At 40.7% G+C, this 13,857-nt stretch overlaps 1 protein-coding gene across 4 annotated transcripts in view; it reads right to left on the bottom strand.

Annotated features, from left to right (window-relative positions):
- Window positions 1-13,857, bottom strand: part of LOC133134730 (carnosine synthase 1-like) — a 71,871-nt gene that overhangs the window by 49,672 nt on the left and 8,342 nt on the right. For all 4 annotated transcript variants that reach the window (XM_061251064.1, XM_061251067.1, XM_061251066.1 and 1 more), the window contains exons 2-3: window positions 5,707-5,881; window positions 5,432-5,521 (exon numbers count right to left, since the gene is read on the bottom strand). In XM_061251064.1, coding sequence (XP_061107048.1) covers window positions 5,432-5,521; window positions 5,707-5,881 — 265 coding nt within the window. The remainder of the gene's footprint in view (window positions 1-5,431; window positions 5,522-5,706; window positions 5,882-13,857) is intronic.

The raw sequence follows: 13,857 nt of genomic DNA, 5'->3' as shown, positions 1-13,857 counted from the left end.
TATATACAATATCTTTCAGAAAGCTGATTACATTTTGAGTGATTGATTACCTGAATGATTACCTTTTCTATCTGAGTTATTTTGTATTATACCGTATTATAGTCCCCAACCATGATGGTCGAATATATTTTATCTTGCAAATGTAAAATGTTATCCAGTATACTTTTGAAAAAGATTGGGTCATCATGATGTTAATAATAGAAATTATTTTCTCATTAACCTCTATATTAAGTATGAGCCATCTTCCTGTATCAACTTTAGCCTCATCAACCTTAAAATCAATATCATTAAATAGAATCATAACGCCCCTTGCCTTTCTCAGTCCATGGCTGAAGTACATTTTTTCCCTTTCCCTTTTTTCCTAATTAAAACACAGCTCTTTGCTTTTGCAGTTGGCCAGGCATTATAACTTGCTAAGCTTATTTTCCTTGGGGCATTTAAAAGAAGAGATTCATGTTTCACCTCTATGGCAAAGGAAAGATTGCATGTCAGAATATAGCCTAAGTGGGAAAAGGAGAAAAAGATAGCTGAATAAAATAAGCTATTGGTTGTCCCCCATCCCCATTCCAATTTTGTCCCCCTTCCCATCAAACTGTGCCCTCCATCCATCCAACCCCTACCCCCACTTTCCTACACCATATGTCTTGAGCCTCCAATGCCAACTCCCCCAATAAAACCATAGAGTACTCTCGACTGTGTCAAAGCAAGGCCACAGCTGAAAAAGTAGTTTATAAATATAAGTATGTCTCTGCCTCATTTGGCATCAGGCTGACCTGCTTTACTGGGCATGGCTACATTGGAGTATCTATCAATAAAAGCCTCAAGTTGTTAAATATCCTCTGCAATTTTGTCAAGTGTATATATGTTTGATACCACAAATAGTAAACTTGAAAATGAAGATGAAATGAAAAATTCTAATGCTTTCATTCCAGAGTATCTACTTTTTGTGTCCTCCCAATGTACTTTTCCATGGCTTGGGTCTCTGGAGCAGACAACGAGAACAAACAACCTCTTGGGGAAGTGGTGCCAGGAAGCAGGTCTATGGCACAGTTGTATGAAAGGTGCGGAGGCAGGGAGCAGGCCTGGGACTTGCTGAAGACTTGGCCGATGCCGTGGTAGACGGTTGGAACGGATGATAGATCCGGATGCATTTCTTCAATCAAAGGGCAGAAGTGGACTCACCAAAGACCGACTGGAAACAGGACTTGTGGTAGTGGTGTAGAAGCCAAGGTCTGCCCAAAACCACAGGAACCAGGGGTCACTTCATCACGAAAAAAGGTGATCTCCTCCTGGTGGTTCCCTGAGATCAGGAGGCTGACGTGGTGTTAACTTCAGCCAATGGGACGCCTGTTAGAGTGTTAGTCCAGAGGGTTTGCGTCAGAGTAGTCATGGGCACTCCCAGCCGACAGACTAGAGTGGGGCAGGCACAATTGCCGTCGGCTCCCGATGTGACGAGAACCCGCACCTGGTGGCGAGCAGCGAGCAGGGTAGACCGGGAGGTGGAGGGGGTTGGGTCAATAGAAGTGCCCATCAGGATCCCCTTATTCACTGAAGGGCGTCTTTCTTTAACTAGGCAGTTACTGACCAGATGTCAGGGTAGACATCTGGTGGTGTCATCTTGTGCACGCCCAGCCTCTGCCCCAGGAGTCGCAGGGCATCTCAGGTTGAGTTTGCTGGTTGCCCAGATTATTCTGTCAGGCTTTAGAACAATAGAACCAGTAGCAAACTTGAAGTGTTTCCAATAAAAGTCTTTACTGGTAAATGGGCAGGTTAAACAGGCAAGGATCAGAAGGGAATCCAAAAAGTAGTGGTCGAAAACGAAAAGGGGCAGAATGCGAACAGATCAGACAGAGAAAACGCTGGATGCAATCTGGCCACGAACTAACAAAACTGTTTAAATAGACAGATAATGAGGGGAAAACGAGAAACAGGCTTGTGCAATAATTAGGAAGTAACAACAGGTGAAATGAATCAATGGGAATGAATGAGCAGAAAACACTACGGAAAACACAGAAGGTAACAAAAAGCACTAGGGACTTGCACAGAAATTGTAGAACAGAAAAACACAGATCATGATATCTTGTGCTTTCCTCGGACAGAAACAGGTAGAGAGGATTGTCACAATAATAACATATTGTATACTAATATATTGATTGAGGTCCATTGATTGTTTTTGTCAAACATATTCCACAATTTCACATCCTATTTATAATTCAAAAGCAGGCTTCTTCCTCATTTATAAGCATACAAAATAATTTGAGAATATATTTAAATGCTTAATGATATAAAATGGGATCATCTCAATGAAAATACCCTCTATATTGGAGCCAAAGGTGTTTTCAAGGTCTTCCTCAGAAATATTCACTTGGGGATTCTGGAGAGGCTAGAGGGTCCTTTATTTAGACATAGGCATCACAAAATAATTTTTTTGTTGTACTTTTTGTTGTAAAACTTTCAACCTCAAACTTTTTGGCCATTAAAATCTCAAAAACTGTTTTTGCTAAAGCGTAACAGTCTCAGAAAATGCTACAATTTAATTATGCAGGCAAAAAAATGGTGTTTTTTATTTTATTTCATGAAAGCCTAACAAACTATAAACTGTTGGAAACATAATAGCATTAGCTGAAATGCTTCTCAGTCGTTACTTCAATACCTTACCATTAGCCAGTTCTAGGCTGAATTATACTGTATTTTTTGTTCACGGATGGGGATCACGCCTTTACTGTGAAAAAATAATTACCAATACTTGTCAGATAAGCTTGTATATGGGCTCTTCTTGTTCCAAAGATCCTGTACAAAACATAGACAATACCATTCTTGTGTACATTTTGTGATGTACTGTTCAGAGGACCCAGCCGCAGACCAGGGAGTATGCAAAAACATTGCCTTTTATTCAGTCCAATATCAAAGCCAGGTACGCCTTCAGAGATCAGATAATGCCAGAATCGAGATGCAAAAGAATAATCAAGAACAAAGCGGGGGTCAAAAATCTGTGGAATCAAAAGGCTGAGGTACAAAAGGGCTAGGCAAAATCAAAGCCGACGAAGACAGAAGAAAAATGTCAAAAACCAAATAATCAGAAGTGCAAACAAAACAGGAAGGGTAAGGCAAACTCGAAATCTAAGGCAAAAGGGTGTCGTTCAAGAATCTCAAATAATCAGGCTTACTGGTAATCAGCTACTGAAAATTTATCAACTTTCTTACAAAGGCCATATGACATTCTGTCATATAGCTCCGGATTAGGGCGTGGACATTTGCATAGAGTTAGGAGACATAGCGATAATGAGAGACAGGTACGAACACTTTGCTGAATCAAAGCAAGTAATCAGTGATAGAATAGAGAGGTGGAGTTACAGAGCAGAATTGAAACTGGAGATACGTTAGTAAGTTAGTTACGTGCTTAAATCTAAATTACCCAAAACTAGCAACTGTTAGTTGATTACTTAGACAGTGTTAATATAATTAGTACAGTACAATATCTATGTTAGTCATTATTAGTAGGTTTAGTGCTACACAACATGAACTAGTGAGAAAGCAGGATGTACGAAAATGTGAGGCTGAGAAGGAATTGCTGAAATTTCCAAAACCACCTGAATAGTGCCACATGCAGACAGGGGAGTGACTTGGGGTCAGAAACATCTTGACACAGACATAACAAGGGATGACGAAATGCAATGAACAGTAATGGATAATAAACAGAAAACCAGATATGATGAAAAATAATAAATTACAAGAAATAAACACATAAACTAACAAATACTCAAAACATAACACATTTATAGTGCATATGAAGCACAAAAGTACTTTTGTAGAAGTATGCAACGGTGAAACTGCCAACAATGATAATTCCTCCAGAGAAATTCTAAGTACACAATGGACATTCTATGGACGTTTGTCTGAGTTAGCATTATTGCATTATTGAATTAGAAACTATTATGCATTTGGTGCACTGGACCCTTGCTGTGAAAGGGACACTGACATTACCTTATTTTGGGTGGTATATGCCACACAGAGCCTGCCACCCCACCACCCTGCCCAGGTGAGCAAACAGAGTCTGCCGCCCCGCCACCCAGTTCAAATGGCAGTTAAAATCTTGCCTTCACAATGCATTTCACGGAAAATCACTATGTAAAATGGTTCACAAGTTATCATACAAAGCTATGATCAAACCGCTACCTGACAAAACTCCGCCCACATGGTTAAGCCACACCGATTACTTCTGATTACAGATAATGCCGTACTCGCTCATCCCTGTCTGGTAGGCTTAAAGTGTAACTTTGGGGGGGAAATGCTAGGCTATATGCTGTCACAATATGCATCAAACAAATAAATGAACCAAATAAACACTGGTCAATCACCTGCTGAAAATAATGCCATCGGCATTATTTTATGGGGCGGCTTGTAGCGTAGTGGTTAAGGTACATGACTGGGAGCCACGTCAGTGGTTCGAATCCCGGTTGAGCCACAATAAATGATCCGCACAGCTGTTGGGCCCTTGAGCAAGGCCCTTAACCCCACATTTCTCCCCGGGCGCTGCACTGTGGCTGCCCACTGCTCCTAATAACTAGGATGGGTCAAATGCAGAAGCCAAATTACCCCATGGGGTTCAATAAAAGGTATATTATTATTATTATTATTATTATATTATTATTATCGTGTCAGGTAACTTTTAGAATATAGATAATTAACCCCCCTACAAACAGAAAAACTACAAACTTTATAGCTACAGACGGTAGCTATAAATGCCCGAGAAGCAAATGTCGCTAAAAATGTATTTGCAGTACGAAAGTTAAATTACATTACATTACATGAAAGTTATATCAAAATGACGTTTTTGAAGAAAAAAAGCTACCTCTATGTGCTGTTACTGCATTTATCAAACTTGCCATCCATAAAAAACACTTTCATCTTCAGGCACTGTCCTAAAAGAAGCGACTATATGCCCAGTGGCCCAGTGGTTCATTGTTGTCACGTTAATTTAGAATTCAGAATGATTAAAAGTTGGAGACATTACATTACATTACAAGGCATTAAGCAGATGCTCTGATCCAGAGCGACATTAGCATAAGTTATTGTGTCTAATGAGGGTCAGAATGAGGGGTCTTGTGTGGGGATCTGCTGAATTGAAAAGGAGTTATTCTTGCACAAGAAAGTCTTATTTTTTGGGTATCCATAACAGAAATGACGCAATGTAGTTATACCAAAATCAGTAGTTGGAGAGCCCATTGCCATTGTAATAGACCTGTGAAATAACATCGAGTTTGGTCTTGAAACAGATGAGATACTGAGATATTGAGCGGTAGTATAATACAAGCTTTGCATTGGAATTACCGCATGGTAGTGTGTGTGTGTGTGTGTGTGTGTGTGTGTGTGTGTGCATTTGTGTGTCTGTTTGGTGGGTGGCATTATTTTTACTTTTAGTGGTTCTTACCTGGGCTTACCTGACCTGCCTCTAACAGGAATGAGAGATGGGGGAGTGGGGAACCCAACACACAGAAACACAGCTCTGAGTAGGATTCACCTGCTCACAGATAAATTGTTTTTAGAGATTTGGAAAGAATGTCTTTCATTGTCAGTTTAACCATCACAACTATGAGAGAAACCTCAGGTCAAACACTGCCTGCCTCAATTAAATTTAAAAGCATTTAAAACTCCAGTCTGGGGGAGTGGAGGGGGGTGGGTTGGTTGCTTTGTGTAAACTCTTACCTGGTGCAAGTCCACTATGTGTGGTTTTGGGAAGCCCAATCTCTCTCAGTACTTCCTGTAGTGTCTGATACAGACCCCATTCCACTTGGTCTGAATCTGACATCACACAGCTGCTTTCCTGATGCATGCTGGGACAGCTGAGAAGCACAGTACTGGGGAGTGAACTGACAGAGAGCTGGGGAGAGAGAGAGGAAGAAAGAAAAATGTGAAAGGGTCTATGCTATGAAAAGAAAAACTTAAAAAATGTTTTTATACTTATACTTATATAATTAAAGCTGGTTAAAAATCTTTTTTTTCAGATTTTTCCCTTTTTCTCCCAATTTGGTAGCCAATTGTACCTCGTCTGATTCAATTGGAGGTAGTCGTATTAGATGTACCGCCATTGCTGTGATTCCGAGGCACCCGAGGTGCTTATTGTGCGGCAATCTAATAACCCTGCCAAGTCCCTCCCTCTGGAGCAGCGAGCCAATTATTGCAGCCCCACGTGAGCCGGCCAAACTTGGCTTTTGGCAGGACCGAGAATCGAACCCCGGTCCCCGGTGTGCAACTGCAGCAAACTGCAACCGCAAGTCTGCTGCATCTTAGCCTGTTGCGCCACCGCGGCTCCCATGGTTAAAAATCTTTGACAGTCTTATCCAATTGTGCTGTTGGGAAATGAGGTATTGGGGTCCACTCAAATGTGGTGTCCCCAATAGCACTCAAGTGATGTCACTGGACGTGTTTGGCTTGATCTCCAGCCTGAGTTACCCAGAAGGTAATGGGGTGTTCAGTTGTCTATGTTCCTCCACTGTTTGTCTCTCTTGCTCAACCAATCTCTGCATTCAAGGGTGGAGTTTGAGCGCCCTTTACCTTCTGGGAAACACAAGCTGGAGATTCACGCCAAACACGTCCAGTGACATCACTGGACATGTTTGTTTTGAGAAGTTTTGCCCCATATTTAGGAAATGGCTATACTGACGGTGATTTAAAGAATGCCTACACACATAATTTAAGCAATCCATATAATCCATATAAGCTCAACTGAAAAAAGTGTGACAGTGCTCCTTTAACAGTTCATATGATATCCAAAAAAGAGCAATAAATTCTGGATGCACCTCACACATAACACATAACATAACATAACACATAACAATTGAATGCAATGAAAGCCCCAGAGCTTTTACATTAAAAGAGTCAGCTGGCAATGAAACCGAATAGCCCAACTAGCAGAAAATACAGACAAGCTTCATACCAGCACTGTGTCTAATAAATCAGAGTAAACCATGAACTGGCCATTGGGATGTTGTAACCAAAACACAAAGAGATACAAAACAGAGACAGATCCTGACCAAGTATAGGCTCAGTGACCACACACTTGTAATTGAAAAAGGCTGGCACTGAAATACATGGACAAAAAAATAAGAATATACAGTGAGCTCCATAATGTTTCGGACAAAGACATTTGACATGACTTGGCTCTGTACTCTGTCAAACTTCAAAATTCACATTTATAAATTTTCATTTCACTGCGTAGGAATAACCGCACTTTAGCCTATACATTTTCAGTCAACAAATCTGAATACAATTGCTTTTCATATGCTGAAGAGGGAACTTTAGGCAAATAGCCCCTGAAGTAAGCATCAGGGTGTAAGACAAAGCTTATAGGGCTAGCGAGCTAACTTAAGCATTAACCCTTGGTTTTTGTGGAAGTAAGTAGTGTTCTAGGCCTGCACCCACATATGTAAAAACTGCAACTGTGTGATACTGGAAGCCTAAAAATGTGAACAATAAAATAAAACAGAAACATTTTTTCCCCATTCTGATGGTCGATGTGAACACACAACGTGATTTAGGATATGGTCCTGGATCATCATCACGATTGTTTTTGTAGGAACAACATTCCTATTAACCAATCATTGTCCTCTGATGTCATCAATGTGTGCCTGACAGCCATTTCAAAATTATCCAGAATGCCTTGCTTTCCTGACGTAAGCAACTGTATAGTTCCCCATTTCAGTTCATAACATTGAACAAGATCCTTGATTTACTGTGTAACTGCACCTGTTTCAGTTACTTGTGAGCACTTGAGTAGTTTGCTTTAGTAGCTAGCTAGCCAAGCTAGTGGAGTGCCTAGCTGAGCTAATGTTAGTTAGCTTGATTCTTAGCTTGCTGCATAGGCTTACAAAAAGTTTGCTAATAGGTAGGTGAGAGTTATTTTGCTTAACATGAATGCCGATGGGTTTACCTTCGTGAACCACACAAAAACCTGTGATGATCACATTTTCCCTCAAATCTTTAATTGGGTTTTTTCACATGCCATGACACACAACATCCAAGATTGTTCTGAAATAATTTTCTGTAGGTCTAGTTATAAACCGTTGTGCCTAAACCTACTTATTCATGCAATTATCTAATCAGTCAATTGTGTGGCAGCAGTGCAATGCATACAATCATGTAGATATGCATCAGGAGCTTCAGTTAATGTTTCCATAAACCATCAAGGGAATGGGGAAAAAATGTGATCTAAATGCAGTGGCATCACCAGCATCAGGCTTCCGGGGCTTCAGCCGGGAATCTTTTTTGACAAGCCCCAAATATTTTGAGTGTTCTGTGTGCAGAATTGTTTGCCAACTTCCCAACTGACAAATAAAAACATGAGCACCTATTTCATCCACACTCCTGTGATTGACATTGCAGACAGCCAATGAGAATGTAACTGTGGGCGGGCTGTCTGAGACTTCTCCAACCTTGTAATATTTCTCCCTATGGTTTCCCCACGATTCAAGCAGACTCAATTCCGGAAGTTATGCTGCATTCCATTTTCCATCGGAGATCGGAATTTCAGGTGCATGACAGCAAACGTTAACAAAAAACATGGGTGACCGTGAACTGGTGGTGTTTATGCGGCAAGTGTATCATAACCACATGAACTCCACATTCTGCAGTGACCCAACGGCAGAAATTATACCACTCATTAACTGTGCTCCAGTCTAGCTACATTGGTAGCAAATCTGCAAAAGTCAATAAATGGTCAATTTCCATGGTTTCACATTTTGTTTTTTTTGTTAGTTTTTTTACATTTTCCTAAATAACGTTTGTGCAGAGAACATAACTCTGAGAGATCATTTGCCATAACCAGCTAACTAATAACACTGGCAACATTGTTTCACATCAGTTCGCTTGCAGGCTTTACTCACATGACACTTAATGTAATGCAGGAACAAATACTTTGCATTGTCTTTTAGTTGATGGTTTACTATTTACAATGTGTGCCTCTTGGGTGCTGCGATTGTTGTGTGACGTCAGACAACTGCTTCCAGTGAAGTCGGGTTCGATGGATTTGCCCAGCATTAGCAACATTAGCTATGTTATTGTGATCTTGACACTGCGTGATGATCGAAGCAGGTGCTTCATTACACCGTAAAGTTGTATGTACCAAAGGTACGTTTAAAAACATATACGATAAGACAGATAATAAAAGTAAGTGCCACTATGTTACAAAGACATAATGAGGCTAACCTAGGGTATTGCACGCGTTTTCTTTGCAGCTCCATACACGTAGATCCAGCCAAACAAACAATAAACAAACAAAAAGCACGGTGCCGAGGGAAGAGGCAAACTCGTAGTCGGTTGACGTGCAGGGAGGTCCGGTAGCAGGAGAGCTGTCAGCGGGGGGGAGGTACAGGCGGACGGCAGGCAGGGTCGTAGTCGAGGGCGATGCGGGAGTCGAAACCATAAAAACAGCGAGGTAGTAGGGTAGCAGTAGGCGAGGACGTGGTCAAAAACAAGCGATGGTCAACGAAACAGAAATCAATAAACAGTGGTGGGTAAACAGGCTTGGATCGTAACGTGTAATCAATGACAGTAATGCTCAAGAGTTGCTTTGACCTACAAGAGGCAGACAATTTCGCGAAGAACAGAAGTGCGACTGGGCTATAAATGCAGGTGTAGACAGGTGTAGACGATTAGTTAGAGAGCAGCAAGGGAATGGAAAACAGGTGCGATGGATGACAAGTTTAACAAGGTAATTAGTAATCGTTAGTAATAAACCTATCCTGCCCTAGCATTAGTAAATTAGTAAATGACATGCACGAGAAACGTAAGGTAACATGAACACATGATTAGTCTGTTAGTTCTACCCAATCCTGATCTAGCGTTAGTAGTTTTAGTAAATAGACAATTAGAAACAATTAGGGTATGAATGACAGAAACAGAGAGAGAGAAAGCCAGAACGCAAGGTTTTGCGGAGAGACATGTAAAAGTGTATGTTTAAACAATGACCAGTCTGCGTAACAATAAACATAAATCAAAACATAACACTAAACAAACTAAGACGATAACCACTCAACACAACAAGGTAAAATAATCGTAACGAAACATAACTAGACATGACAAGAAAATAAATCGTAACAAGAAACAAACTAAACAACATGACGAACCTAGACTAACATAATACATGATAAGACAAATAGTGACTAAGACAAATGATAAAACATAAAAACAAGGCAAGACAGACCTGAAACGTGACAAACACAATTCATAAGATTGTTTTGTGAACATGAGAAAAGTGTAAAAGGAATTATTACATGTAATTATTTGATGTATACATAGATGACATGAGGTATATGGATATATGATACATGGCTCATCCCCAAATGTATTCAAACCTTGGTGATGCCCCTGTCAATGGGTTGCAGGCTTGATGCAGTTATTTCAAGTAAGGCATATGCTACCAAATATTGAGTGCTATTTACTGCCCCACCTAAAGATTTGGTGGTCTGCTACCAAAGGTGCTATGTTCTAAGTAGTTCAGCACATCTAGGTGTAAATACCAGGAAGTAAAAGCTGAAATTCTGAACTCTAATGTTCATCTTTTTATCTCAACCCCAAACGTTAGATTAATAAAACCATAGTATAGGCTACATAATCCCTAAGGTTAGCTACTACTATCCTATATCATGATCCATTTCCAATGGCTTGCTAACTAATGGCTGCTCTGACACATTCTTGAACAGTTCGCTAACTTCAGGTAACGTGATCATAATTAACATTGATATGCTTGCTGTATAGTGACTCCGGTAAAGTTAGAGTATCTACAGCTAGATTGTATCATTCCATTGGGACATAGTTTGTTATTTACCTTTGTTATTTTTCCTTTTTTTTTTTTCTAAGGTGATCCTGGGAGGAGACTTGATCTCCATTGGGGGTTGGCTACACGCCACTTCGAGCCCGGTAAGCCTTTGAACCAAAGGTGCTAAGTAGTTGTTCTAAGTAGTTTAACACATCTAGGTGTAAATACCAAGGTGTAAATGTTCCTGAGCTTATCTGTTTGTTTTCGTGTTTTTCTTGTTTATTATATTCATTCTTATCTGGTTTATTGTTTTCCGTTACAGTTATTGCATTCGTCATCCCCTGTGATGTCTGCGTCTGAATGTCTCTGAGCCAGAGTCACTCCCCTGTCTGTGTGCTTCATTATTCGGGTGGTTTCGGTAGTTTCCGGGTTTTCAACATTTATTCCAACCTCGCATTCCTTACTTCCGGCTTCTTTCTTTCTTTTTAGTTAATGTTGTAAAGCATGATTCTAACTACTACTAATTTAGATATTGTACAGTACTAATCATATTAATACACTTACAGTCTGTGTAACTAATGAACTAACAGTCACTTAATTTGGGTTGTTTAGATTTAATCATGTAACTAACTCACTTATGTTATGTCCTATTTTCCAAGCTGTTCTTTAACTCCGCCTTCCTATTATATCCCTGATATAATAGTTTCCCACCTGTTGTATATTTGTTTAGTCCACCTTTCTCCTGAGCCTAGACTGTCACCTTCCCTCATGTATTTAAACCACAGTCTCCGCAGTGTTCATTGTCAGAACGTTGATCATAATTCAGTGCCGAGATACCTGTACGCCTGTTTTATTGAGGTTCATAACGACAACCCTTTGCCTTGTTTTTCGAGTTTAGTTTGCCCTCTTGTTTTGTCCGGCCTTCTGATTGTTTGGTTTTGGATTATTCACTACGACTTTGACTTTGATTTTTGCCTTAACCCTTCTGTACCTCTGTTTTCTGATTTCCTGGATATCGACCCTGTCACGTTTCATGCTTGTCACGTTTTCTGTCTTGTCATGTCACGTTATGTAGTTTATTCATGTCACATTTCACAAACTTGTTATGTCACGATTTATGTTTTTTCATGTTCTGTTCATTGTTTAGCATACACTTTTTTGTGTCTTTCTGCAAACCTTGCATTCATGCTTTCTCTCTCTCCCTTTCTGTCACTCACGCTTCCCTAATTGTTTCAATTTCCCTTGTCTTCTTACTAATCTACTAACTTTAGATCAGGATTGGGTAATGCTAACATTCTAACCATGTGTTCATGTTACCTTACGTTTCTTGTGCATGTTATTTACTAATTTACTAACGCTAGGGCAGGATAGGTTTATGACTAACGATGACTAATTATCTTGTTAACTTCTTGTTAATCCTCCACACCTGATTTCCATTCACATGCTGTCTACCCGTTACGATCAAGCCTGTTTATTAACCAAAGATTATTAACTTCTGTTTTGTTGACCATTGCCTGCCTGTACCACAAACTTTGCCTGCTGTCTTTGTGCTTCTGCCCCGCAGAGCGGACTTCGGTCTTGATTCTTGTGCCGTCATTGACCCCGAGCCTGCCTTCTGTCCGTCTGCACTACTGCCCCGCTGACAGTTTTGCTGGTTACTGGACTTTTTGCATGGTTTACCAATTTCGAGACTGCCTTCTCCCTCGGTACTGTACTTTGGTTTTGGCTGGATTTTCACGTGTATGAACTTTGCTTGTTTTTCGACTACACTCACTGGACATTCCCTGAATAAAGCCCTGACGGGACTTTATTACATCTCAGTTGTGCATTTTGGGTCCAACCCCCACACACCCGTCTCAGACCCCTGCTTGTTTTTTGTGATGTTTCTTTTGCTTTTTGTTTGGCTGTTGTCACATGATCTCTTGGCTTTGAACTCGGACTGATAAAAGACAACGTACTTGGAATATCCTCTGGTCTGCTTTTGGGTCCTCAGTACCGTACATAACAGAAATAAAAGCTGAAATGAACTCTTGTCTTGTGCTCATCTTTTTATCTCAACCCCAAATGTATTCATTTTATTACAAAAACAAAGGAATTGGCCTTGCTCTTCCAAACTTTCGGAGGGGACTGTAAATGCTGGATTTCCCAAATACCCTTTTCATACCATCTTTTAAATGTATCATTGAAGCAAGCAGGGAGACCAGGTATGAGTAAAGGGGGAAATGGTTTGCTTATAACATATTTGAGATTTCTTTCAAACATTAACACTATTAGGGACAATAGGTTTTTGTCTTATTTCCTTTACGCTTTGCATGTCAAAATAAGGCTAAGTTCATATGGACTAAAATCCAAAAATTTCATTTTTGACCATGCACAAGAGTAGGGTGAAAAACACTTTCTCATTTGGGACAACTGTGCTGGAAGATAATATAATCCCTAATTGTATGGAAGATACAATGTCTTTATACCAACGCGTACAGATTTACTTTTCCAAAGAAATGAAATGAATGCACTGTCAATTTTCTTAAAAAAAGGATGCTCGCAATGAAATGGGTGAAGCCGGTCGGCTGTTGCCTTCGTCCAGGTACTGGCACGCTGCAGGTTGATGCAGGTAGCTCTCCAGGTCCTGATGCAGCGCCAGATGAAGGCTTCAGCTGACGGGACTCCCACCTCCTCCTCTTGGGCAGGGAACGACGGGGGTTGATAACCTAGGCAGCACTCAAAAGGAGACAACTTGGAAGCAGTGCGGACAATGTCCTCGATCTCCAGCTGTACAGCATTGACGAAGCAGTTGGTTGGTAGGATGGTGTCCGGTTTCTCCTCTTTGCTGGAGGGTTCGAACCGTCTGGATAGGGCATCAGGCTTGACGTTCTTGGATCCGGGACGGTAGGCAAGAGTGAAATTGAACCTCAAGAAGAATAATGCCCACCTGGCTTGGCGAGAGTTGAGCCTCTTGGCAGTTTGCAGATACTCCAAGTTCTTGTGGTCGGTCCACACCAAGAAGGGGACTTGAACTCCACTCTTCTAGGGCCAGTTTAACTGCCAGGAGTTCCTGGTTGCCGATGTCGTAATTCTCTTCTGTGGGTGACAGGCGGCGAGAG

Source organism: Conger conger, chromosome 8 (genome assembly GCF_963514075.1).
Source record: "Conger conger chromosome 8, fConCon1.1, whole genome shotgun sequence".
NCBI classification, from domain to species: domain Eukaryota; kingdom Metazoa; phylum Chordata; class Actinopteri; order Anguilliformes; family Congridae; genus Conger; species Conger conger.
Note: the sequence above shows the minus strand (reverse complement) of the source record. Positions and strands in the feature narration are given on the sequence as shown.